The sequence below is a fragment of the Saccopteryx bilineata genome, chromosome 4, assembly GCF_036850765.1.
Source record: "Saccopteryx bilineata isolate mSacBil1 chromosome 4, mSacBil1_pri_phased_curated, whole genome shotgun sequence".
In the NCBI taxonomy this organism is placed as follows: Eukaryota; Metazoa; Chordata; class Mammalia; order Chiroptera; family Emballonuridae; genus Saccopteryx; species Saccopteryx bilineata.
In genome coordinates this window covers 45,323,176-45,349,653 of record NC_089493.1, presented here as the reverse complement: position 1 = coordinate 45,349,653, position 26,478 = coordinate 45,323,176, and the positions used below count along the sequence as shown (strand labels likewise).

At 43.6% G+C, this 26,478-nt stretch overlaps 2 protein-coding genes and 2 pseudogenes across 2 annotated transcripts in view; 2 read left to right on the top strand and 2 right to left on the bottom strand.

Annotated features, from left to right (window-relative positions):
• The window catches only part of GCH1 (GTP cyclohydrolase 1), a 61,879-nt gene extending 52,905 nt beyond the window's left edge, over positions 1-8,974 (bottom strand). The window contains exon 1 of the mRNA XM_066276272.1: positions 8,485-8,974. Coding sequence (XP_066132369.1) covers positions 8,485-8,824 — 340 coding nt within the window. The 5' untranslated portion in view covers positions 8,825-8,974. The remainder of the gene's footprint in view (positions 1-8,484) is intronic.
• Positions 3,837-4,471, top strand: LOC136335061 (small EDRK-rich factor 2-like). Its single transcript, XM_066276078.1, has one exon. The coding sequence runs from the start codon at positions 4,055-4,057 to the stop codon at positions 4,229-4,231; it is 177 nt and encodes a 58-aa protein (XP_066132175.1). The 5' UTR covers positions 3,837-4,054; the 3' UTR covers positions 4,232-4,471.
• LOC136335422 (large ribosomal subunit protein bL19m pseudogene) lies at positions 8,823-15,807 on the top strand (annotated as a pseudogene).
• A 2,114-nt stretch (positions 15,808-17,921) lies between these two features.
• LOC136335421 (geranylgeranyl transferase type-1 subunit beta pseudogene) lies at positions 17,922-19,610 on the bottom strand (annotated as a pseudogene).
• Positions 19,611-26,478: the final 6,868 nt, after the last annotated feature.

The following is a 26,478-nucleotide window of genomic DNA, read 5'->3' as shown; positions in this document are numbered from 1 at the left end:
ACCAGGCTCCGTAAAATTAGGCCCCCGGGAGCCCATGGTCAGCATGATGGTAGGGGGCCAGCCAATGACTTTTATGGTGGACACGAAGCAGAACACTTGGTAGTCACCATGCCAGTCACACCCTTTACTGAGCGAGAAGCCACCATAACTGGAGCCATGGGCACTCAAACTCCTCTCCCCTTCTGCAAGTCCTGAACGTGTCAAATCAGGGGACATCAAGTTGTCCATGAATTCCTGTATCTACCTAAATGTCCTATACCCCTCCTGGGACAGGACCTACTGACTAAGCTACGAGCCCAAATAACCTGACTCCTGGAAAACCTGCCAGCTTAACTTTAGGAACACAAGAGGAAACTCTGATACTGTCCATAACGGTCGCCAGGGAGGCTGAATGGAAGCTCCATGCCCAGGAGATAAATGAGCAAAACCCGCCTGAACTCTTAGAAGAATTCCCACTAGTCTGGGCAGAGAAGAATCCTCCCAGGATGGCAAAAGCCATGCACCTGTGGTAGTGGACCTGAAACCTGGGCAGTCCCAGTAAGACAGAGACAAAGCCCAGTGCCCAGGGAAGCTCGGCTCGGAACAGAGCTCAGAGAGCCATAAAGAGACTCAGGGAGGCCCTGGCCGGTTGGCTCAGCGGTAGAGCGTCGGCCTAGCATGCAGAGGAGCCGGGTTCGATTCCCGGCCAGGGCACATAGGAGAAGCGCCCATTTACTTCTCCACCCCTCCACCGCGCTTTCCTCTCTGTCTCTCTCTTCCCCTCCCGCAGCCAAGGCTCCATTGGAGCAAAGATGGCCCGGGCGCTGGGGATGGCTCTGTGGCCTCTGCCTCGGGCGCTAGAGTGGCTCTGGTCGCAACATGGCGACGCCCAGGATGGGCAGAGCATCGCCCCCTGGTGGGCAGAGCGTTGCCCCATGGTGGGCGTGCCGGGTGGATCCCGGTCGGGCGCATGCGGGAGTCTGTCTGACTGTCTCTCCCTGTTTCCAGCTTCAGAAAAAAAAAAAAAAAAAGAAAAAAGAAAAAGAGACTCAGGGAGGCCGGGATCTTAGTTGAATGCCAGTCCGCCTGGAACACGCCACTATTACCAGTAAAGAAGCCTAATTGGGGCGGATACCAGCAAGTCCAGGATCTGTGGGCAGTCAACAACACGGTCATCACTCTGCACCCGGTGGTTCCGAACCCCTACACTCTCATGAGTCTACTTCCTCCTGGAGCCAGCTGGTTCACCTGCTTAGACCTTAAAGATGCCCTTTTTCTGCTTGCGAAGGCTCCCAAGAGCCAGCCGCTGTCCGGCTTCAAATTGGAAGAACCTCACACAGGCAGAAAAACCCAGCTAACTTGGACACATCTGCCTCAGGGATTCAAAATTTTGCCGACCTTATTTGGTGAGGCTTTGGCCGCAGACCTCACAGCCTTCCCCGGGAGAAGAGGTAAATTGTGTCCTCCTACAATATGTAGATGATCTCCTGGCCAGCGACTCCCGAGAAGGTTGCTGGAAAGGCACAAAAATCCTACTACAGTTGCTGATCGACACAGGGTACAAGGTGTCCTGGAAAAAGGAGAGATATGTCAGCCCCGAGTCCCGTATCTCGGGTTCATCATCACCAAAGGACATGTTCTCTAGGGCCCGAGAGGAAGCAAACCTTCGGCTCGACCCCTAGACCCAACAACAAAAAGAAGCCCTGGGAGCTCCTAGGAGCGGCAGGGTTCTCAGGGAAGGCAAGACCCCTCTATGAGGCACTAAGCGGGCCAGAGGGGGAACTCCTAGACTGGGGCGAAAAACAGGAGACGGCATGCCAAGAAATAAAGACACTGCTCGCCAGTGCCCGGCGCCAGGACTGCCGGGTGTAAACAGTGAATTCAATCTCTTCGTCTGCGGAAAGACCATGTAGCACAGGGGTCCTCACCCAGACTGTCGGGCCATGGCAGAGACCAGTGGCCTATCTGTCTAAACAGCTCGGCCCAGTGCTGCTGGGTGGCCCCCTTGCCTACGGGCACTAGCCACCATGGTAACAGTAGTCAGAGAGGCTGGCAAGCTCACCTTAGGCCAGAACATCTATGGGAAAGTCCCACATGCGGTGACAACCCTGATGAATAGCGAGGGGTACCGGTGGCTCACCAGCAGCAGGATGGCCCACTATCAGGGACTACTGTGCAAAAACCCACGGGTGTCACTAGAAACAGTACACACACTGAATGAACCCAGAGACATTCCTCCCCCTCCGAGGCCAGACCGCCAGATCATGACTGTGAGGAAAGCATGGATGAGGTCTACTCAAGCCGACCTGATTTAACAGACACTTTCTCATGAACCTGAACTGGAACTGTTCACAGACAGAAGTAACTTCATCCAAAACAGGGAGCAGAAAGCTGGTTATGCAGTGACCACCTGAGACCGAGTCACCAGTGCAGAAGCATTACCACAGGTTTAGTCAGCTCACAGAGCAGAACTGTGGGCACTAATCCAAGTGCTACAATATTCAGAGGGAAAGAAGGTCAACATCTTCACTGACTCTATATATGCCTTTGCAACCCTACATGTGCGTGGGGTAATTTATTAGGAAAAAGGACTACTCACAGCTCAGTGCAAAAAAATCAAAAACCAAAGGATTCTTCAACTACTGGAAGCAGTCTGGAAACCCAAAAGAAATGCAGTCGTACACTGCAAAGGACTTCAAAAAGGAACCGACCCAATAAGCTTGGGAAACTGTTTCGCTGATCAAGTGGCAAAGAGGGCCTGCCTTCATGTCAACCATTGTCCAGGCAATAGCAAAGTATTAGAAATCAACTGGAAATTACAGGCTACATACTGGCCTCAGAGTTCAGGGGATGTTGAACCTATGAATTGAACCCTAAAGGACCACCCTAGCTAAGCTCTGCCAGAGACAGGCCTCCCTTGGGTAGACTTGATACCCCTTGCCATGTTTGGGTCTGATGCACTCCTGGACCCACAGTATACTCCCTCTTTGAAATCTTACACAGGAGACCCCCACCCATTATTAATAAACTGAGAGGAGACCCCCCCCTCCCTGACAGATAGGAGAATTAGGCCTCTCAACCCATCTCCAGCTGCTAGGGAAAACGCTCCATAAGATAGCCCCGATGTTCTAGAGAGGGCCCCGTTCCCCTTAGGACTGGGTCCACTCCTATCAGCCTGGGCGCATACTATGGGTTAAAGACTGGAAAAAAACAACACTCCAACCTGTTTGGACAGCTCCACATAGAGTTGTCTTGGCTACTCCGACTGCCATTAAAATTGCAGGTACGGCACCCTGGATTCGCCATACCAGAGTCAAAAAGCCAACACGGATGGCCTGCCAGAGTCCTGGACCACTCACAGTGACCCCACAAAGCCATTACAGGGGATGCTGTGAAGAACAATGGGCATACTACCAGAAATTGATGAAGGGCCCCAACCAGCGGAACCCAAGGAACAACCAGGACTGTAATGACCTGCCCGCTGCCATTCCTGATCATTGTCGAGATCCTGACTCTAACTCTGGACAGAGGACTCGCTGCAAGCGCTCCAGTGGATTGGAGTAGACGAGAGAGACTATCATTAAGAGGATAAAGAAGATGTGGCACATATACACTATGGAATACTACTCAGCCATAAGAAATGATGACATCGGATCATTTACAGCAAAATCATGGGATCTTGATAACATGATACGAAGCGAAATAAGTAAATCAGAAAAAACCAGGAACTGCATTATTCCATAAGTAGGTGGGACATAGAAGTGAGACTAAGAGACATTGATAAGAGTGTGGTGGTTACGGGGGGAGAGGGAGAGGGAAAGGGGGAGGGGGAGGGCACAAAGAAAACTAGATAGAAGGTGACAGAGGACAATCTGACTTTGGGTGGTGGGTATGCAACATAATTGAATGACAAGATACCTGGACTTATTATCTTTGAATATATGTATCCTGATTTATTGATGTCGCCCCATTAAAAAAATAAAATTATTGAAAAAAATTAAAAAAAAAAAAGAGTCACATACTGGGAGTGAACGAGGGGACGAAACAAAGGCAGGCTGGAGCTGCTGCCTTTGCCATGACCCACGGTAACCAGCGTGAGCTCGCCCGCCAGAAGAATATGAAAAAGCAGAGCAACTCGGTTAAGGGAAAGCGCCGAGATAACGGGCTTTCTGCTGCTGCCCGCAAGCAGAGGGACTCAGAGATCATGCAGCAGAAGCAGAAAAAGGCAAACGAGAAGGAGGAACCCAAGTAGCTTTGTGGCTTCATGTCCAACCCTCTCACCCTTCGCCTGTGTGCCTGGAGCCAGTCCCACCACGCTCGCATTTCCTCCTGTAGTGCTCACAGGTCCCAGCACCGATGGCATTCCCTCTGCCCTGAGTCTGCAGTGGGTCCTTTTTGTGCTTAACTTCCCCTCAGGTAGCCTCTCTCCCCCTGGGCCACTCCTGGGGGTGAGGGGGTTACCCCATCCCAGTGTTTTTTATTCTTGTGGGGCTCACCCCAAAGTTTTAAAAGTAGCTTTGTAATTAAAAAAAAAAAAAAAAGAGTCGCATACTAATAGTAGGATGTATTGTTACTATAAAAGGTTTTGGAAACTTTCTGTTATAACAACTTACAAAATCCTAATCAAACTCATCCTAGTAAGCCTCACTCTGTCACTAAGTGTCCCCACGCCTTCATGTCCTAATGAGTGTTTTCAGACATATATAGTTTTCAGGCCCTATAGACCAGGGGTCCCCAAACTTTTTACACAGGGGGCCAGTTCACTGTCTCTCAGACCGTTGGAGGGCCGGACTATAAAAAAAACTATGAACAAATTCCTATGCACACTGATCATATCTTATTTTAAAGTAAAAAAAACAAAACGGGAACAAATACAATATTTAAAATAAAGAACAAGTAAATTTAAATCAACAAACTGACCAATATTTCAATGGGAACTATGCTCCTCTCACTGACCACCAATGAAAGAGGTACCCTTCCAGAAGTGCCGCGGGGGCCGGATAAATGGCCTTCAGGGGGCCACATGTGGCCCACGGGCCGTAGTTTGGGGACCCCTGCTATAGACTTTGTTAGAGAGCATCAAAGAAGGAATGATGTGGCTATGACTTTATGATGACAAAGCAAAATGCTTTGCCTGTAACTGTTCTGCTCACTAATTCCAGTTGCGCTTTTGTAACCTCGACCGCTTCCTGCATCAGCCTGGGCTATAATGGGCCCCGAAGCCCTCCAGTCGGGGCTCAGACTTTGGAGAATTAACTCCTCTGAGCCTGCAGGCATAATAAACTGGTTCTCCAACTCTCCAAGTGTCACCTGGCTTCCTGGACATTCCAGTCTGCCCCAACACATTTCCTCGCTTTGCCTTTTCCTACTTCCTTAATCTACCACCAATGGATTTCACGGAACCCTCTTTACATCTATCTCTTCCTTTGATTCTAATGTATAAAATAAGCTTCAAAACTGCCATTCTCTGGAGCATTTTCTCAATTCATTTAGATTTGCTTTCCCAACAATTGTCATCAATTTGCCTCAAATAAACTCATAACAATTCTAAAAGAGAGAGAGAGAAAGAGAGATACACTGGTCCAAGGATCTCCCTGTGGTGCTAGATTCAAAGGATAGGCAGTTTCTGAGAGAGGTAACAGTGTCTCTTCCAGTCCTCCCTGCCAGACTACGAGCTACAGCCCAGTGGCAGTGACCAGGAGAGTTGCTACGCCCATGATAAGGGACACAGTGGGAAGAAAGGGAAAGGCGTACCATGCCCCTGGGAAGAAAAGCTGCAGTACAAAGAGAACTGACAAGCTCTCCAGAACACCAGAAGTTAGCATCAATCCCCTCAACTGGAACTGAAAAAAAATAATAATTGGGGGCATGTAAAAAGTACCAACTTATTTTACATTTTACAGCACTTAAGTCTGCACTCTTAACCAAGAATTAATACACAATGATATAAAGTAGCTTGTTTACAATCATAGAAAAGTGATAGTTTCAAAGAAGTTTGTTTCTATCCAAAACAATCTATGTGTCATTGGCATATTCTCTCTTCTAAAGAAATAAAAATTAGAGCCTGACCGGGCGGTGGCACAGTGGAGAGAGCGTCGGACTGGGATGCAGAAGAAATAAAAATTAAGGATTGGGCAAGAATTTTTTCTCTATTACTCTCTTCTATATTTTCTACAGATTTAAGATATTCTTCCTCATCTCTCCTACCCAGGTTGGTGCAAGGCCTTGACCACCATTTCAGATTATTTCTTTAAGTTTAGCATCATCCTCATCATCCTCTCCCTTCTCTGTCTTCTCTTTAACTATATACCTCTAAGAAATTGATAATAAATTGAATTGATATAAGTGTGACCCTCTAGGTAGAGGTTTTCAAACTTTTTATCATAACCCACACTAAGGACATTTTACATCTGGAGCCAGTACACACACAAAAGTCACACCTATAAAACCTACGCAGAAGTTCCTCAAAATATCTACCCTCACTACATGTGATATAGATGGATCTTCACCATTCTAATCCACCTTTTTTTTATGCTGGTGACCCAACTACTCAGTAGCAACTCACAGTTTGAAAGTTGGTAGAGAAGATACACTGATATATCTCTCTAAGTAGCAACATAAGGAAGTGTTTAAGAGTTCTGCCGTTTGGCTACCTGGATTCAATCACCAGCCCTACCATGAAGTGGTCAACCTCTCTGCCTCAGCTTCCCTATCATGGGTATAAAAGAACAATGTTACCTCAAATTGAGGATTAACCAAGACCATCCACATAAAGCACTTGGAGCATAAAAGTATGTATTTAGTTAATGGCTATTCAATAATTTTCAAATTGTTCGTGGACTTTTTCGTTGTGATAGAATTCATCATTTTAACCATTTAAAGTGTACAATTCAGTGGTAATGCAACCATCACCACTTTTGCATGTTGTACAACCATCATCAGTCTCTACTCCCACAACATTTAACACCCCAAAAGAAAACTCATACCCATTCCACCCTGCTCTCCAGGCTTTGGCAACCCCTAATATGCTTTCTGTTTCTAGGTCCACAGACATTTTAAATAAAAAAGCAACACTTGACTAGAGCAGTCTTATAAGTTAGAATGAAGTGTTCTTTGGACTCATCGGTCCTATAGTACATGACTCAAACTTCTGCTAACAATTTCTTAGGAAAATCTTGTGAGCCACGTTAGATAAAAAGCTGTGAACTGTCGTGGGGTCAGAAATCCCTCTCTCCAGTGAATTCTGTTAGGGCAAGACTCCCAAAGCCTGACCAGTGCAGTGAGGAGGTGGCTTTCAGAGTCCACAAAAGGCAGAATGAGCAAGCCTCATCTATGAAGATGTTTCTTCATTGTTGTGGGATAGCATATTCATCAAATAGAGAATGTTTATTCTTCGGTCTTTGCATTGTGAAATTCTGCTTTTGAAGCTCTAAACTTTTACCATCAAGGGGTAAAAAAAAATGAACTTGGACACATTTCTTGGCTTTAGGATGTAGGATCATTTCCTTTTTGGGCCCCACCCCTCTCCTACTCTGATTTGCCACCCTTCCTTTGGGGTGTGGAAGGCTGGGCAAAAATAACTTGGTTCTTCCCAGGACCTATTCAGGGAGTTAGTTGCCAGATACTCCACCAGGGAAATAACAGTGGCGGGGAGGCTACCTAAAAAGCAGCACCGCTATTCTTTGAGAAACTGTTAAAGCAGAAAGTTTCTTAGGCCAAAGAAGTAAATGTCACCACGAGGCACCAAAGATGTGAACTACAGAGTATCCTGTGGTCCCAGCTGTATAAGTCAGGGGCTCTTTGTTTCTCTGTCTCTCGCTCTCTCTTTAAATTGAAGATCGACACCACTCACCCAGCAAATACGTCTCAAAGTTCCCAGTCATTTTCCACTCCCTCTGCACCCCCCACCCTGTGCTTTCCCTTCCCTTGGGTCAAAGTCTGTCCCTGAGTGATAGCACTGGGCCAACTCAGATATTTTGGAGTTTATGTATGTGTGTGTGTGTGTGTGGGGGGGGGGTTACCTGGTGACAGGAACTCAACCCTGTGTCCCAGAGTTCAGAGAAAATGCCTGATCACTTTCTTGCTTTGAGGGAGAATAGAGGCAGAAGGCTTTAAGCAGCAAACTAGCCCCAGAAACCTCACACCTCAAACTCCGAGAAGCCTTTGCTCAGAACTGCAACAAATTCCGGAAGAGTCCTGAGCTAGAGTGAACTCGATGTGACCCACAGAGAGTTACAACTTTCCGAAGACCCGGGTGCCTAGCAAGTCCCCCGAGTTGGCGGTGAGGGATCACCCCGGGCACTCCGGGCACACACAGCCAAGGCTTCACCCCTGACCTGCCGAAAGGGAGACCTCGAGAGCAGAGGCAGCCGGGCCCGGTCCGAGGGCGAGGTTCGGAAGGTGGCAGCACTCGACTCTCTCTGCCAAGAGTGAGGCAACTCCAAACTTCCCGGAGCCCTCGCGCGCCCCCCGCGCCCGCCTCCCGCGCCCGGCGGGCTCGCTGACCTGAGATGGTCTCCTGGTAGCCCTTGGTGAAGAACTGCATGGCCGAGGCCGCCCTCCAGGGCGTCTTGAGCAGCCCCTGCCGCTGGGGGTCTTCGCCCAGCGAGCGCAAGATCGTCGAGTAGGCGGCCGCCAGGTTGGGGAGGTTCAGCTCGTTGTCCTCCTCGCTGCGGGGCCGCTCGCCCCTCCAGCCGTCCGCCAGCTGCGCTCTCTTGGTCTCCAGCCGCGGCGACTTCTCGGCGGGTCGGCTCGGCCCGGGCCGCGGCGGCTCCCCGTCCAGGCACCCATTGCTGTACCTGCGGTCCCGCGGCTTCGCCGGCGCTCGCACGGGGCCCTTCTCCATGGACCCGCCGCTGCCGCTCGGGAAGGACCTCGGGATGCTTGAGGGGCTGCAACTAAACTTCGCCGGAGGCCGCGGGCAATGGGCTGTAGCCAGAAAACCGGGAGAGGGGCCGGCGACCTGTCGGGAATAAAGTGACAGGAACCACCCCCCGGCTCTATTTTATGGGCTAGCGGCTCGGCCGGCGCCGCAGGGCGTTCCCATTGGTGGGTGCCGCCTCGCGTCACGGGGCTAGCCCCGCCCCTGGCCCGGCGCCCCGGAGGGGTCGGGGCTGCCTAGGCGGCCCGCGGAGGGGCTCCGCGGGGCGAGCTGCGGCAAGGCTGCGGGTCTGGGGCGATGCTGCCGACCCACCCCGGAGGTCTTTCGGCTCCGGCGGAGAGGAAAGGAGTCGGTCTCCACAAGTGGCGAGGAACGGAATCCGAAAGGAGACAGGTGTCTGGAGCTGGAACCTTGGCAGGAGACACTGTCTGGACGCCCGGTCAGCCCCTCTCTTTTTATTGATAGGTAGAGTGCTGCAACAGAAGTTCTCTCATCCCCGCGCCCTGGGAAAGAGGGGCGAGCAGGTGGCCTCGTAGAAAGAGAATGGGTTAAGCTGTAGGCAAGCTCTTGCTTTTAGGGCAAGAGAATAGTATGACTTGAAACTCTTACGTTCGTTAGTTTAAAATATGTGCAGCGGACCCTCTAGCCAGTTTCAGTGGGAGTGTTACACCAAGTGGTCCTCATGTGACCCCTATATCTAGAGAGATGATATTTGTGGTGGCCAGAACTTTAACCCTGGAGCGATTGATTTGCAAGCGAAGCGAAGCTCCTTTCCCCTGATGCTGGTACAAATTGTGAAACGTTATTGATCAAACTGGACTCAGCCAGTGGCATCTGCCTTGACTATTTTAAGATTTTAAAATGGACTTTTTCCCTCATTTGAGGGATTATTTCATAATGCCAAAGATGACGTATCAAATTATCTTCTGATTTGCCAGAGAGTTTCTAATGCTGATTTTCTGACATATAAACAAGTATTAGAAAGCGAAGGATCAAACAAACCAGGAGGGAAGCCCCTGGAATTATTCTATACTCATAAAGAAGCTCGGTCATTATAATTAGTATTCATTGAATGTCTGCTCCAGGTATTGCTCTATTCTAAACATTAAGGAAAGAAAAAGAGAAATTGACCTCTTAGGCATCTTCAGTCTAAAATAGAAGAAATAATCATGTAAGTGGGGTTTTTTAAAAGATAGTGATTTAATGTCTATATTAAAAATCAAATGACATAAATCAATAAATATGAACATCCTTTGGAAAGTCTCTTTGTCACCCTCCTAATATTTATTATAAGTTTTTCTCCCGTTGACAAGGTCCTGCAACATTTTTTCCCTTTAACTGCACTGCTGCTGTCCACTATTTCGAGCATAGTTGAACACAACAATAAAGGATGGTCTTATATTTAACAAAGGAAAACAAAGATACCAAGTGAGGTACTTTAAAACGGAGGGATTTGATGGTGATGCTTTTAATAAAGGTTGGGGGGGGGAATCTTTTGCCTTCTTTAAAAATATTTGTTAACAACAAAAAAACTTTTGATAAAATAAAATAAAAACATTTGTAAACAGCCCTGGCCAGATGGCTCTATTGGTTGGAGCATCCCCCTGAAGCACAGAGGTTGTGGGTTTGGTCCCCAGTAAGAGCACATACAGGAAGACATCAATATTTCTCTTTTTTGCTCTTTCCTCTCTCTAAAATCAATAAAATAAATGTTAAAAAATTATAAACATTAACTAATATATTTACCAAAGAAAATTCCTAATGTAATTTTACCCTAAAAATTAGCATTTTATTATAAACACTGCCACTGAGACATTAGCACATTTGTTGTCAATTATTAATACAAAATCTAAAATATATTGACTGTACTTGTAAAATGGAGGCAATACCTTCTAGCTAAATGCCCAGAGGTAATATAAGGAAGCTTTAAAATTGCCAACATTATCTAAACATTTTGACAGTGAAATGTAGGTAGTTGGGTGGTTATAAGTAGAAACAAGAGAAAAAGGAGAAATAAACTAAAAGAAGAGGGATATGTCCCACAGAATTTATTAGCATAATATGGTTCACCAATAGAGCTATGAACATTCACAGCCAGAAATTGTGACAGCATCTATGCTTTTAACCCAGTCCATGACCCATTTTTACCTTGGACCCAACCTAGGAGTTACTTTCTACCAAAAGCCAAGAATTTTTTATTTTTTATTTTTATTGATTTTATTTCAATTTTTTTGAAAGAGAGAGAAACGGGAAGAGAAATGAGATGCATCAAGTTGTAGTTGAGATACTTTAGTTGTTCATTGATTGCCTTCATACCTGCCTTTATGGGGTGTGGGGGGCTCCAGTGGAGCCAGTGACCTCTTGCTCAAGCCAGTGACCTTTGGGCTCAGGCAGTGATCATGGGGTCATGTCTGTGATCCTACACTCAAGCCAGCGATCCTGCGCTAAAGCTGATGAGCCCATTCTCAAGCAAGCAACCTCGGGGTTTCAAACCTGAGTCCTCAGCATCCCAGGTCACTGCTCTACTACTGCACTGATTTTTTATTTTATTTTATTTTAATTAATTTTTTTAGAGAGAGAGAAACATCGATTTGTTGTTCCACTTATTTCGGCGTTCATTTGATGATTCTTGTATATCCCCTGACTGGTCAAGGATTGTTTTTTTTTAATTCTTTCATCTCTAGTGTAGTGAAAGAACAGAGACAGGTGAGTGAGATACACAGTGTCCCAGACTGAATACTGCAGTGCTATCTATGTAGATATCTGTACAGAGTCAAGGGTAACAGGTTAACTAACATTAGGCATTTGGCAAAGGTAATTGGGAAAAAAGCACATTTTTTTAAGTGCACTTGATGGAGGTTCTATATATGAAATTCAAACTTTGAAGGAGATTCTGGATCAAGGTGGAAACGTACACAAGAAAAGTATCCTTATCCCTCTCCTAACTTTCAGAAGCAGGACTGTGGAGTTAATGGAATTCTTGGAGGTCTCACTAAATCCCTGAAATATAGCAAATTGAAGGAAGACCCTTACCTTTCTTCTCTTCTGACTGAGAAGGAATGGGAGGACTTTTAGAGAGAAAATGAAAGAATATGGCCACTGTGCTTACTCTCTGAGATGGAAGGGAAGGCTCAAGGGAATTGAGGAAACTATCCAGACACCTCATGAGGGAAGAGTGTAGGCATGCCCCTATTCGTCGCATGTCACTGTAAAGGATGTTTGATACCATCTCAGAAGAACGAAAGAATGCTAATAAGACAGGTGCTAATGGAGAGTAAACTCTTCCACAGCTGAACACTCCCAACTTTCACAATTCCTCACAGAAGAAGAGAGATAGCACAAACTCCTTAAGATAAAAAACTGTAGCAGAGTCAGAAAAACAAATGGGCATCCACTACGATGGGAAACACAACGAAGTCACCCTCAGTAATACCAGGCATGGACAGAAGACAAACAGCCCGGTAACTGTGCGAACACAGATCAGCCAAACAGAATAAATTAAGCAAAGGGGAAAGAATACAGCACGTAGAAGATGTAAAGACAAAGAATGCAACTGAGAAGTGTTAGATCACCCAAGGATCGACACACAAGGCCTGGTGAGTTTTATGAGAAATTTACTAATGCATCTGCAAACATTTATTTATGTATCAGCCCCAACGGTCTGGGGATTTAAATTTTTATAGGGTTAGTGAGCAAGGCTAGTAAGGAAGTTAGTTTTGATGGATAATTTTGGGAAAGGGTGATGCCTATTCACTAAGTAATAGAATGTTTAGATAAGTGATAGGAGGTGATTAACTGGTAGGAGGTCTGAGGGTTGGAGAATAATGGCTGAATAACAGAATGCTTTGATAAGTGATGGGAGGTGGTTTACTGGTGGAGACTTACGGGGGCTGCCCGCTCAGCAGCTGGGGGTCGAGGATTGCACTGACACCCGGAACTGCGCTAGCGCCACATCACCTTAACCTGAGGAGTTTTGGTAAGGAGCACTGGACCCGAACCTAACAAGAAGAAAACAACATTCATAGAACCAAAGCAAATTCCTCACAAATGCTTTCTGCTACAGAACAACTTAATAAAAAACATAATAAAATAATAGAATTGTCAAAGGAGTTGCAGATCTAAGGAAATAAATTGAGGATCCTTATGATAATGGAATCAGTTAGAACCATGTACAAAATAGACACTGTTGAAAATTCAATTACTGACACGAAGTAAGGTGCAAGAATGAATGCAATAAAAGGAAGATGAAAGCTATTAGAAAAGATCAGCAGTGGTCTATGGCCATACCACCCTGAACGCGCCCGATCTCGTCCAAAGCTAAGCAGGGTCGGGCCTGGTTTGTACTTGGATAGGAGAAAAGACCAGCAGTGGATTTAACGGCCGGTGCACCAGGTGCGTACCCTGGGCCCCGACTTCGGAAAGGCCCCGCAAAACCCTAACTTTACACTTTTTTCTAATGACACCAAGTTTGGTTTCATATGTGCAATTTTAACATTAATAGTACATAATATTTTTTATTTATTTAAAAATATGGTTAACATGTGTTTTTATTTTCTCTGTCTCTTTTTCTTAAGGAGCCCAATATTTTCTTCCAGGCCCAGGGCCTCAACTGACCTTAATCCACCTCTAGAGAAGACAGAGATGACCTGTATAAGAACACCGCATTTCCCCACGTACAAGGCGCACACTTCTCCAGAAATTTTGGGGTCTAAAAACTAAATGCGTCTTATACAGTGGTTGTAGATTTTTTCAAACTTGCATTTCTCACTTTTTTGCGCTTGTTTTTGCGCTCATTGTTGAAGACAGTGATTCGTCATCAGACAGATGAGGACAAGCTAATGGATGGGAGTTTTGACAGTGATGAGAAGTTGTATGAATTTTATGATGAATGATGAATAGAACTTGGGTTCAATAACTTTATGTAATACATTTTTTTCCAAATTTCGGGCCCCAAAATTAAGGTGCATCTTATACATGGGAGCGTCTTATACATGGGGGAATATGGTAATTAGGGTTCTGAGATAAAGAACTCAACAAAAGAGAGGATATAGGCAAGATTTAATAAAAGTGTATTTCTCTACCAGAAATAAGCCTTTATATTTGTGTTAAATTGATTTACAACAAGGGTGGCAAGATAATCCAACAGGATAAAGAAAACTCTTCTCAGCAAATGAGATTAGGATAACTGGATACCTACATGCATACAAAAATGTCCTGATCTGAAAATGAATTTAGTTACTTGCAGAGGATATACTGACTCTCAGAGGATTTTTTCAGAGACCAAATTAATTTCATATATAAAGACATCGTCATTAAATCAACTAAGTATTCATTATTTTATGAGTACTGTTTAAAACAATAAAGTTAGCACACTAGCTTATTACTTTAATAAGTTAGATCTCTACTTTACACCACATACAAAAGTTAACTCAAATAGAGCAAAGACCTAAATCTAAGCAAAAATTATAAACTTCAGAAGAAAACATAGCCATAAATCTTCATGACCTTGGATTAAGCAATTAGACTTAGAATCACATCAAAAATGGAAGCAACAAAAGAAAAAAAAATTAGACTTTACCAAAATTAAAACGCTTGAGCTTCAAAGGATACTATTGGAAAAGGGAAAAACAATGCAGATAATGGTAGAAATATTTGTAAATCATAAATCTGATATGGATTAGTTATCTACAATATATAAAGTGCAGCCCTGGCCGGTTGGCTCAGTGGTAGAGGGTCGGCCTGGCGTGCAGAAGTCCCGGGTTCGATTCCGGCCAGGGCACACAGGAGGGGCGCCCGTCTGCCTCTCCACCCCTCCCCCTCTCCTTCCTCCCTGTCTATCTCTTCCCCTCCCGCAGCCGAGGCTCCACTGGAGCAGGGATGGCCTGGGCGCTGAGGATGGCTCCTCGGCCTCTGCCCCAGGCGCTAGAGTGGCTCTGGTCGCAACAGAGCGACGCCCGGGATGGGCAGAGCATCACCCCCTGGTGGGCAGAGCATCGCCCCCTGGTGGGCATGCCGGGTGGATCCCCGTCCGGCGCATGCGGGAGTCTGTCTGACTGTCTCTCCCCGTTTCCGGCTTCAGAAAAATACAAAAAAAAAAAAAAAGAAGAAGATAAAGTTCACTTACAATTAAATAATAAATAGACCAGTCATAAGTGGAGAGAGTCTGGTGAGCCAGGGCACAGAACGGGCTCAGGGCCAGGCTGCTTAGCACAGTGGGCAGCAGAGCACTGGACCTTCCCAGCCCTGTGCATTCCAGCCGCCTCTAATAACAGTCATCGTGGATAAGTGCTGCCCCCTGCACCAGGAAACCAGGTTCTTGGGTCCTGAATTCATTTCTCCAAGAGGAAGAACAAATCCTCTGAAATTTTAAATAGAAAGAAAAGATATGTTAGAAAAGAGAGAAAGTACTCCACATTCCAGAGTTCTATGTGAGAAGCATTCTTCGTGTTACTACTGGCTGACCTACACACTAATGGAAAAACCAGTCAGTTTCTAGGGATTTGCATCCAGAGATCAGGAAACAGGGCCTGGAGCTACTTTTATCCTAAGGAATACTATTGAAGGGCAAGGTGTTGAGATTTGCTTTGAAGTTTATAATCCTGGAATCCAGGTGGTCAAATTAGAGAAAGGGGTGGATGACAGCTTGCCCTTCCTAAAGACAACACTTTGGGTATTAATGTAAAGCCAACAGTACAATAATCTAGCCAAGACGTTCCTGTTAATCGGTTGAAAGTAAAATGAAGCCTAAGCTCTGATCCAAATGCTGGGAATGTTCAAAGTTTAATATTAAAGGAATCAGATTTGATCTTTATTTAACTGAAGAACAAATGAAAGAAGCTCACAAGTGGAGTCCACCGTGGTTTGAGTTTGATATGATGAGGGACTATGATACTTCAGAAATTGAAGCTACAATATGAGATGAAATTAAAGCATCGAAAATGTCCTGATCTGAAAATGAATTTAGTTACTTGCAGGGGATATACTGACTCTCAGAGGATTTTTCAGAGACCAAATTAATTTCAATATAAAGACATCATCATTAAATCAACTAAGCATTCATTATTTTATGAGTACTGTTTAAAACAATAAAGTTAGCACATTAGCTTATTACTTTAAAAAGAGAAATACATGAAACATAAATAAATAATAAATAAACCAATCATATCATTTAAAAATGGGCAGAGGATTTGACTAGCCATCTCTTCCAAGAAATATATTTCTTTGACCAACAAGCATATGAAAAGAAGCTCAGCATCATTAGCCACCAGGGAAATGTAAATCAGGGTGTGAGTGAATATTACCTCATACCCAGTAGGATGGCTATATTAAAAAGGATAGGTAAGAACAAGTGTTTCTGAGGATGTGAGGAAATTGAAATACAGTACTTACACACTGGGAGGAGTATAATATAGGGCAGCTTCTTTAGAAAATAATCTGGCAGTGCTTGACCAGGCGGTGGCGCAGTGGATAGAGTGTTGGACTGGGACACGGAGGACCCAGGTTCAAAACCCCGAGGTCGCCAGTTTGAACGCAGGCTCATCTGGTTTGAGCAAAGCTCATCAGCTTGAGCCCAAGGTTGCTGGCTTGAGCAAGGGGTCACTCAGTCTGCTGTAGTCCCCCAGTCAAGGCACATATGAGAAATCAATAAATGAACAACTAAGAAGCCGGAACAAAGAATTGATGTTTCTCATCTCTCTTCCTTCCTGTCTGTCTGTCCCTATCTGTCCCTCTCTCTGACTCTCTCTGTCTCTGCCACACAAAAAAAGATATAAAAACCACTGAACTGCACACTTTACCAGAACAAATTTTGTGGTGTATGAATTATATAGCTCAATAAAAAAAAAAAATTTCTCTAAAACAGTAAAAATACAATTTGCAAAATTATGTATATAGTTTTCTAGAACAGTATGTTGTAGAAAAATTCAAGACAGAATGCTTAACACTGAGCTGGATAAACTCCAAGGATAAAAACAGCTTTAAGGATAGTTTTTCAAGCATCCAGACAACAAACTGACAACAAATTGTCTCAATGAGGTACAGAGTAAAGGCACAGACTTCAATTTTTCTATAAGAACATTCATCACCAAAAAGGGTGGAGGGGGGTGAGGCAACTTTATAGCTTTAAGGAAAGTAAATTATACCTGCTCAAGAAAGCATTCAAGTATAGGGACACACCATCTCAAACATGTATGAACTTAGAAAACACAACTCCTATCAATCCTTATTGAGAAAACCACTTGACATAAGAGCTTGCTAATTAAGAGATAATCAAAATAGAGAACTTAAGAATAAACAAGTGATGATAAGCATTTAAATATAAAACCAATTTCAAATATTTTAATATAAAAATACAAAGTATAAAGCCAATACTAAATGACTTTGAGAATCATTATTACAGAACAGATCATGGACAGTATTAATCTGGAAATATATAATAATATAATAATACAATGAAGCAAAACCAAGAATTGGGAAGAGAGAGATGGGCACAGTAATCATCTTTCCTAAAGAGGAGTCAATAATATTTAAACTGAAACATCCTTGGCCCTGCAGCTCAGCTGGTTAGAGCATTACCCCAATATGCCAAGGTTGTGGGTTCGATCCCCAGTCAGGGCACATACAATAATCAACCAATGAATGCATAAATAAGTGGAACAAGTTGATTTCTCCTCTTCTTCTTCTTCTTCTTCTTCTTCTTCTTCTTCTTCTTCTTCTTCTTCTTCTTCTTCTTCATCATCATCTTCTGTTTCTCTCTCTAAAATCAATAATAAATAAATAAGATAGCCTATATATATATATATACAGTTAATTTTTCCTTAAAGAACTTATTAGAAATACAGTATAAACATTTAAGAACTACAACAGTCTAGTGTGGTTCAAACTTCAAAGATTTTCTTGAAATCCACTATAAATACTGGCTCAAGGCCATATCCCAAAGTGATACCAGCACAAGATTTGATTGTAAGACTTTAACCTCCTAAAAAAAAGAGCAAACACTTGGTTATACATGGCTGTTAACCCTGAGCTACAGTTATGCCACAAATCCCCCCACCCTCCCAATCTAATGTAGACATTTGGAGATGTATACATTCTCTGAGCATTGTTTAGACTCCTCAGTATTCCAGCCCTGATGGAGATCTCAAAGGCATTCAGAAGGCCGTGTGCTTACATTCAGGACAAGATGAACTTTACAAATGCCACTTTCCTCCATCAGTGGCAGGCCACAAATCTAAAAAAAAAAATGTGTGCAAAGAATCTGGATGACTCTCTGGCCATTTGGCAAGTCCCCCCACAAGACGATCTTGAGATGATAAAATATAATTTCTGTTTTTCTCATAGTGTATTGGAAATGTTTCAGAAGCTTTAGAGTTGCTCCCATCCAAAAACAATGACAGGTGCCTACAGGCTTATTTGGTCTTTCATGATAACTGTTTTGTGGCTTTATTATGTACCATGTATTTATCCTATTCAATTCTTGTTCTGTAAAAACTCCTGGTTTACCCATGAGACACAGCAATGCAATGACACAAAAAGTTGCTCCTCCCTGAGATTCAAGTCCAGCTCCCTATTCCAACTCATTGTCACAGGACATACTTCTCCAGATATAGTTGATGGCTTTTTTCCTATCCATGCCGGACAAGCTGTTGAGCATATAGCAAACACAAGAAGCACAGAATGCAAATTACATCATTTTCATTGCCTTCGGGTACTGCACAAAAACTTTCACCTTCTAGCTGAAGGGTTCTCTAGCCTGCTACGTAAGCTTCTTTATTTACTGAGCTTAAATGTCTCCAAGAATAACTAAACTTGAAAGGTCAGTGTAGGTAATTTGCTATGTGGCCACTGTCATGAGCTGTTTCAGGATTCTTTGATGGATTGAATGGAATGCCCAGGTATGAAGAACCTTGGAAACCACAGTGATATAGATTTGCTCTGCCTTCTGTGGGGAGTACCTCCACTCTATTATACTATCTTGATTCACCACATCTAGGGAATCCAATCTATCCAATTTGGAGAGCGCAAAAATGTAATTGTCAACCTGCTGGTCTCAGCAAAGAAGAATGCTTCAGTAAAATGTGGAGGCAGCCCTGGAAGAACCACCGTGCCTGCCCACAGGAAGTCCAGCCACTCTCCCTCACAGCCACCGCCTGCTGCTCGACCTCCATGGCCACCAAGCTGCTATGGCAGCTCTGTCTGCCATGGCCTTAAATACCCATGCTTTGAGTTCTCAAGCAGGCACAGTGGAAATGACAGAATTCAAGAAAGGTTATCTCCCTGGCAGGTTTGCTCGGTGGATAAAACGTCAGCTCAACATGCAGACATTCCTGGGTTAGATTCCCAGTCAGGGCACACATGAGAAGCAACCATCTGCTTCTCTCCTCCTCCCTCTCCACCTTCTCTTCCTCTTCTCTCACAGCCAGTGTCTCAATTGGTTCAAGCATCAGCCTGGGCACTGAGGGTAGCTCGATTGGTCTGAGCATTGGGCCCAGATGCTGAGGATAGCTCGGTTGGTCAGAGCATTGACTCCAAACAGGGGGTTGCTGGGTGGATCCCAGTCGGGGCACATGCAGAAGTCTGTCTCTCTATCTCCTGTCCTCTCACGTAAAAGAAAAAAAAAAGGAAGGCAGGAAGGTTGTCAAACTCATGTATGATGAGAACACTGGGGCAGTGTTCTGTCAACTGAGACAAAGATTATCTGAACACTGTCTCAGCTTACATCTGCAAAAAGTGCCATCTCCAACACAGCCATGTCTGATGACAAGGCTGTACATCCCACCTGCACATTTCCACTACTCAAGTCTTTCCCTGATCTCCTCCATAATTAGTATGGTAGCTATTTCTGGAGGAAGCCTAAGAGTACTGGGGAGAATTTGTTTCCTAGTCAGCAGATGCTTTCAAGTGATAATTTAACTGTCAATAAAAATAAATAAAAGACCTGACCTGTGGTGGTGCAGTGGATAGAGCGTCAACCTGGAACCCTGAGGTTGCTGGTTCGAAACCCTGGGCTTGCCTGGGCAAGGCACATATGGGAGTTGATGCTTTCCGCTCCTCCCTCTGCCTTTCTCTCTCCCTCTCTCTCCCTCCTCTATAAAATGAATAAATAAAATCTTTTTTTAAAAAAAGCATATCTTAAAGATTTCTAAAATAAATAAATAAATAATAAATAATAAATAAATAAATAAAAGGTGTTGCAAATTCTGTAAGATCTTAGCCATTCACAGAAGCTCCATTCTTATCGAATGTTATCTCCCTCTCAGTTGTCTGGGGAACTGCATTTTAATGTCACACATCACGCAGTTCTTTCCTGAGTGTAATTGTAGTTTTTCTGATGCTATAGTTTAAGTTGTTCAAATGTTTGGCTTCTGGCAAATATTTCCTGACATCATTCATGACAGTGATGGATCTGAAACTGTTTTAATACATTTTAAAATCGTACTAACTTGTTAAATAACCGGAGAAAGAATCCTATATAAATGGAAAATATCTTTATTACCAAGAAGGTATCTAAAAAAATACATGTGAATCTGTAATGATCTGATGTTTCAAGACTCCTGTTGGGCCTTTGCAGGATAGCATCTGAGAGACCAGCCATGACCTCTCATCAGAGAGGTGCCATCTAGCAAGATGAAGTGCTGTCCAGGACGGGCCATTGGTTTCTGGCAGTTACTGCTAGATGCCTACCCAGTATTCTTCCTCCCCTTTTTCTTTTCATGAAAGATCTCTAACTTCCTTCAGAGAGGCAGTGTGCTGGGACTTGGCCAGAAACACATTTTCCAAGCTTTCTGCAGCTGCATTGGTCATGTGACATGTAGTTCTGTCCATGAGCTCTCAGTTGCTGGGTGGCACGTCTGGGAAAGGGGTGCACATCGGTGCTCGGCTAATGGGTGCCTTGTGCCCTTTACCTTCTTTCTCTTGGCAGGAGGGCAAAAACCATGCTAGAAGCCGTCTTGTACCCAGGAGACCATGAGCACATGCTCAGAATAACTGAACAGAAAGATAAGATCCTGAATCCCTGATAACACAGCAAAGCGTTCGTTCCAGCCCTGAACCCCTTCCTACTAGGCTTCCCATTACTTTAGGAAAATGCAACAACTTACTGAGCCACTAGCTTGAGTCTCTGTCCTTAGCAGCCAAGCACAGTTCCTAAGTAATACAATTTGGTACCTGTAAGTGGAATGCTGCAAGTAAAATGAAAAACTAAGTGTTTGAACCAAGGATTTATGGGTCCACCAGCTGGGGTCTGGAAAGCTAGTGGCCCCTGTTTTGGCAAGACATGGCAATTGGTCAAAATGTTCTTTGTTGTATCTTGCTTGCTGTACCTCAGTCATCACTATGATGACCGAGTAGGAAGAGAGATGGAATCCGGGTTGTTGATATTATTGTCGAGTCATTCTAGAACAGCTTTGCCATCCCAAGACTTCTTACTGGGTATAAAGAATGATCCTTTATATTTTCTGTGCCTTTTACACTATAAAATGCATTCTACTTTAGGCACATAAATAAGAGGAATAATCCAAGTATTTCACACGGTGGCTGGCATAGAGAAACTATTTAATAAGTTGTTGAATAACTAAAGGAAGAATTTTATCTTATCCTTGTCTCACTTCAGAATGTACATAGGTAAGCACCCTGCTTTTGTTGAATTTATATTACTTATCTGCCCATTTATTATGCCTTGCTCCAAGAAAGTAAACACTTTACAGATTGATTAAATAATTAGGTTGGACTTCCTGATAGCTAGCTCTAGACAAAACTATAAGACAATCATGATAACTAATACTTTTTTCCCACCAAGATTAGTAAATTCTGCATTTTTTTTCTAACATTTTTTTTTTTTTTGTATTTTTCTGAAGCTGGAAATGGGGAGAGACAGTCAGACAGACTCCCGCATACGCCCGACCGGGATCCACCCGGCACACCCACCAGGGGGCGACGCTCTGCCCACCAGGGGGCGATGCTCTGCCCCTCCGGGGCATTGCTCTGTTGTGACCAGAGCCACTCTAGCGCCTGGGGCAGAGGCCAAGGAGCCATCCCCAGCGCCCGGGCCATCCCTGCTCCAATGGAGCCTCGGCTGCGGGAGGGGAAGAGAAAGACAGAGAGGAAGGAGAGGGGGAGGGGTGGAGAAGCAGAAGGGCTCCTCTCCTGTGTGCCCTGGCCGGGAATTGAACCCAGGACTTCTGCACGCCAGGCCGACGCTCTACCACTGAGCCAACCGGCCAGGGCTAACATTTTTTGAATGCTACTTATGAATGCCACTGTTTTGAGAACTATGTTAACTGATTTAATCCTCACTACCACCCAAAACATAAGACTATTATTGTAATAGTTCGGTAGGCAGGAAACTATTATAATAGTTTTGTAGGTGCACAGAGCACAGATAAGCTAGGTACCTTATCCAAGATCACACAATTAGAATTAGTGAGTGGCAGAGCCAGGGTTATTTAAAGTGTAGTAGCACTAACTACCATGCTTTGATGTCGCTTTCATGTATTTTCTTCATTCTTCATCATCATCCTCATGCTGAACTCTGGATTCTGTGATAACAGCTATTGCCTGATGAGTTTGGGCTTTTGAGTCTTTGCTTTGTCGTGCTGTGGATTTCTTCTTCCAACCTGTGAGAAGGTGATTCCTGGGTTCATGCTTCATCGTCTCATGAAGGCAAGCTCTCTATAAGAATGATTAGCTTAAAAAAAAAGAATGATTAGTTTATGCCTGATGTTTTTTAAAAAATGTATTTTTTGCCTGACCAGGCAGTGGCGCAGTGGATAGAGCATCGGACTGGGATGCGGACGACCCAGGTTCAAGACCTTGAGGTCGCCAACTTGAGCGCGGGCTCATCTGGTTAGAGCAAAAAGCTCACCAGCTTGGACCCAAAGTCGCTGGCTCGAGCAAGGAGTTACTTGGTCTGCTGAAGGTCCGCGGTCAAGGCACATATGAGAAAGCAATCAATGAACAACTAAAGTGTCGCAATGCACAACAAAAAACTAATGATGGATGCTTCTCATCTCTCCGTTCCTGTCTGTCTGTCCTTGTCTATCCCTCTCTCTGTCTCTGTAAAAAAAATTAATTAATTTAAAAAATGTGAGTATTTTTTATTTTAATACTGAGGCAGAGCATTTGCTGATCCCTATACTGACTAGTGTGGCAGAAAATTCTAGATGTTCCTGTATCTCTTTGTCTGACCAAAACAAAGATCATTATTCCCATTTTACAGTGGAAGAAACTGGTTTTTACTTGCAGAATGCCAGGAATTTGTTCAGCTGGTGAGCAGCCTGAAGCCCTAGCTGGACCACGCCACCATTCTAGCCCCCATGGGAAGAAAGGAAAACCAAGTTATCAGCTATTTTCCCCCAAAATGTAGCCCCTGCCTCGAGAAAAAAAGAATGAAGGAGCTCTTTTTTGGCCTCAGGTTGGCTCTGGAAAACTGAGGATTGACAACCTGGAGCCCAGACACTCATCTTGACAGTTTCTTTCATGCACCATTTGTCTACTAACTGTTGCCTTGCCCTAAGACCCCAGCATTCAGCCAGACTCCAGGGGGATGCACACCAGTGTCCATATTGTCAATGTCCACCGGCACTTCTGTTCATTGTATTCTGCATGTGGCAGGTCTCCTCCCCACCTCACCTAATTGCCCTGCTCTGACTTTACCAAAAGAAAGTAGTCTGGGCCTGGCTGGGTAACTCAGTTGGTTAGAACATTGTCCAGTTACGCCAAGGTTGCAGGTTCATCCCCAGTTAGGGCACCTAAGTGGGACAACAAATCGATTTCTCTCTCTCTCTCTCTTTTTCTTTCTCTCCCTAAATTTAATTTAAAGAAAAAAAGGAGCCCTGGCTGGATAGATCGGCTCATTAGAGTATCATCCCAAAGCATAAAGATTACCGATTCCATCCCCGGTCAAAGCACATTCAAGAATAGATGGATGTTCCTGTCTCTCTCTCTCTCTCTCTCCCTTCCTCTCCCACTAAAATCAATAAATAAATAAAAAAAAGAAGTGTGTTAAAAAAGAGAGAGAGAAAGTAATCTGCCTCAGGTATCCAAATTCTTTCTACAATGCACTGCCCCAGACACCCTGCAAAAGGGCAAATCAGAATGCTGGCATCTGTGGGGACAGAATGAGTATCTAATGACTTTTGCAAGTTAAACCATTCTCAATTATTCACTTTCATCAAAATTGAAGAAACATCTAATCATGTTGTCAGTTTAATAGATCACTTAAGATAATTTGTGATAGATCATTATGCAATTTTTCGCCGTATAATATGGAGGCAAGGTCAATAATCTCAAGTTGTTGTTAAAACAAAACTCTATTTCCAAAACTCATAAACATCTATTTAGTGTTTATGCCCATAAAAATAAAAAATTAGAATAGAATCGATTCTGAATCTTGTCTCATTCTAGCAATAAATAATATTCATCTACAGCTACTTGAACTAATGAGGAAGGTAAGGGACCAGTACTGGCATTTGGAAATAATTCCCAGTGAAATTGTACCATTAATAACTTACCACATTTCGTGACATGTTTATTTTGTTGTGATACATTATATAAGGGAAAGATAACTCAGTCCAGAATAATTTGAAAAACATTTAGAGCCTTAGAGTCACAAGGAAATATTTTTAAAATATGAGTTTATATGCAAGATTTTTTTTTGTTTTTATTTTTGAAAGAGAGCCAGAGAGATATAGAGAGAAAGAGAGATGAGAAACATCAACTTTTAGTTGCATCACTTTAGTGGTTCATTGATTGCTTCTCACACATGCCTTGATGTTGATGGGGTGAAGGCCTCAAGCCAAACCATTGACCCCTTGCTCAAGCCAGTGACTCTAGTCTCAAGCTGGCGAGCCTGCTGCTCAAGCCAGATGAGCCTGTGCTCAAGCCGGTTACCTCGTGCTTTCAAACCTGAGACCTCAGCATCCCAGGTCAACACTCTATCCATTGCACCACCACCAGTCAATATATGCAAGTTCTTTTTGCAGAAAGGCTTGACATAAGTAATAAATAAAAGATTTTCAAATATAAATGTTGAATAAATTTCTGTATAGGGAAGAGAAATGGAAATACAAGTTTAAGAAGGAAAGTAAGAGCTTATTCACTAATTTGTATAACTAGATGGTGGTAGATGACAAAGTACTATAATATTTTCATTTCATGGACTACTCTCAAAATACTGTCATGGCTTTATTTAAAGTCAGTGTTTAAGATACACTGTAGGCTGACCTGTGGTGGTCCAACGGATAAAAAGTCTACATGGAAAGCTGAGGTCGCCAGTTTGAAAACCCGAGTTTGCCCAGTCAAGGCACATACTAGAAGCAACTACTTCTTGCTCCCCACCCTCCTTTCTCTCTCACTCTCTCTCTCCCCTTTCTAAAATCAATAAATAAAATCTTTTAAAAATAAAATAAAATACACTGTAATTTAGCCTGACCAGTGGTGGCATGGTGGATAGAGCACTAACCTGGGACACTGAGGTTCCAGGTTTGAAAGCCCAAGGTTGCCAGCTTGAGTGTGGGGTTGCTGGCTTGAGTGTGGGATCATGGGAATGATCCCAGGGTCGCTGGCTTGAACAAGGGGTCACTGGCTTGGCTTGAGCATCCCTCCATTCCCATCAAGGCACATACGAGAAGCAATCAATGAACAACTAAAGTGCTGCAACTATGAGTTGATGCTTTTCATCTCTTTCCCTTTCTCTCTCTCTCTCTCTCTTTCTCCCTCTCATGTGCACACAAGAAAAAAATAAATATAATAAAATACCCTGTAATTTATATTTATACAGCTATTTAGTCTTAGAAAACTTTTATTTATCAATCTAACAATGCATGTGTGAGGCAGAGGAAGGTTCACATATATTTCTGAAATTCTTTTAGAAGTACTTAAACAAAAATTTTCAGCAACTACCACTGTGGGATTTGGAAGCTCAAGGGGCAGAATCGTACCTCACTTCCCCGTAACCTGTGCTTAGCAGAGCCGTAGCCGCTGGTCACACATGGCTCTTTAGCATTTGAAATATGGCTAGTTCATATAAGAGGAAGTGCTGTAAATGTAAAACACATACTGGATTTCAAAACTTAGTGTAGAAAAAAAAAGGTAAAATATCTCATCAGTGCTTTCTATATTGATAACGTGTAAAAATGATAATATTTTGGATATATTGAGTTAAATAAAATGCTATTAAAATTAATGTCACCTTTTTCTTTTTTAATGTGACTACTAGAAGTTTTTAAATTAAATAGGTGACTTGCATTTGTGGCTTGTGATATTTCTGTTGGATAGCTCTGTGCCTTGACAAATATCTCCCAACCTCAGGCATCTGTGGAGCCCTTCAAGATTTTTGCAATATCTGCTATAACTGGTGATTTTATTATTCACTAAATATTGACTTGGTTTGTTGTTTTTTTTTTTTAATTAATTTATTTATTTTTAAGAGAGACAGAGAGAGAGTCAGAGAGAGGGATAGACAGGGACAGACAGACAGGAATGGAGAGATGAGAAGCATCAATCATTAGTTTTTCGTTGCGCATTGCGACACCTTAGTTGTTCATTGATTGCTCTCTCATATGTGCCTTGACCGTGGGCCTTCAGCAGACTGAGTAACCCCTTGCTCGAGCCAGCAACCT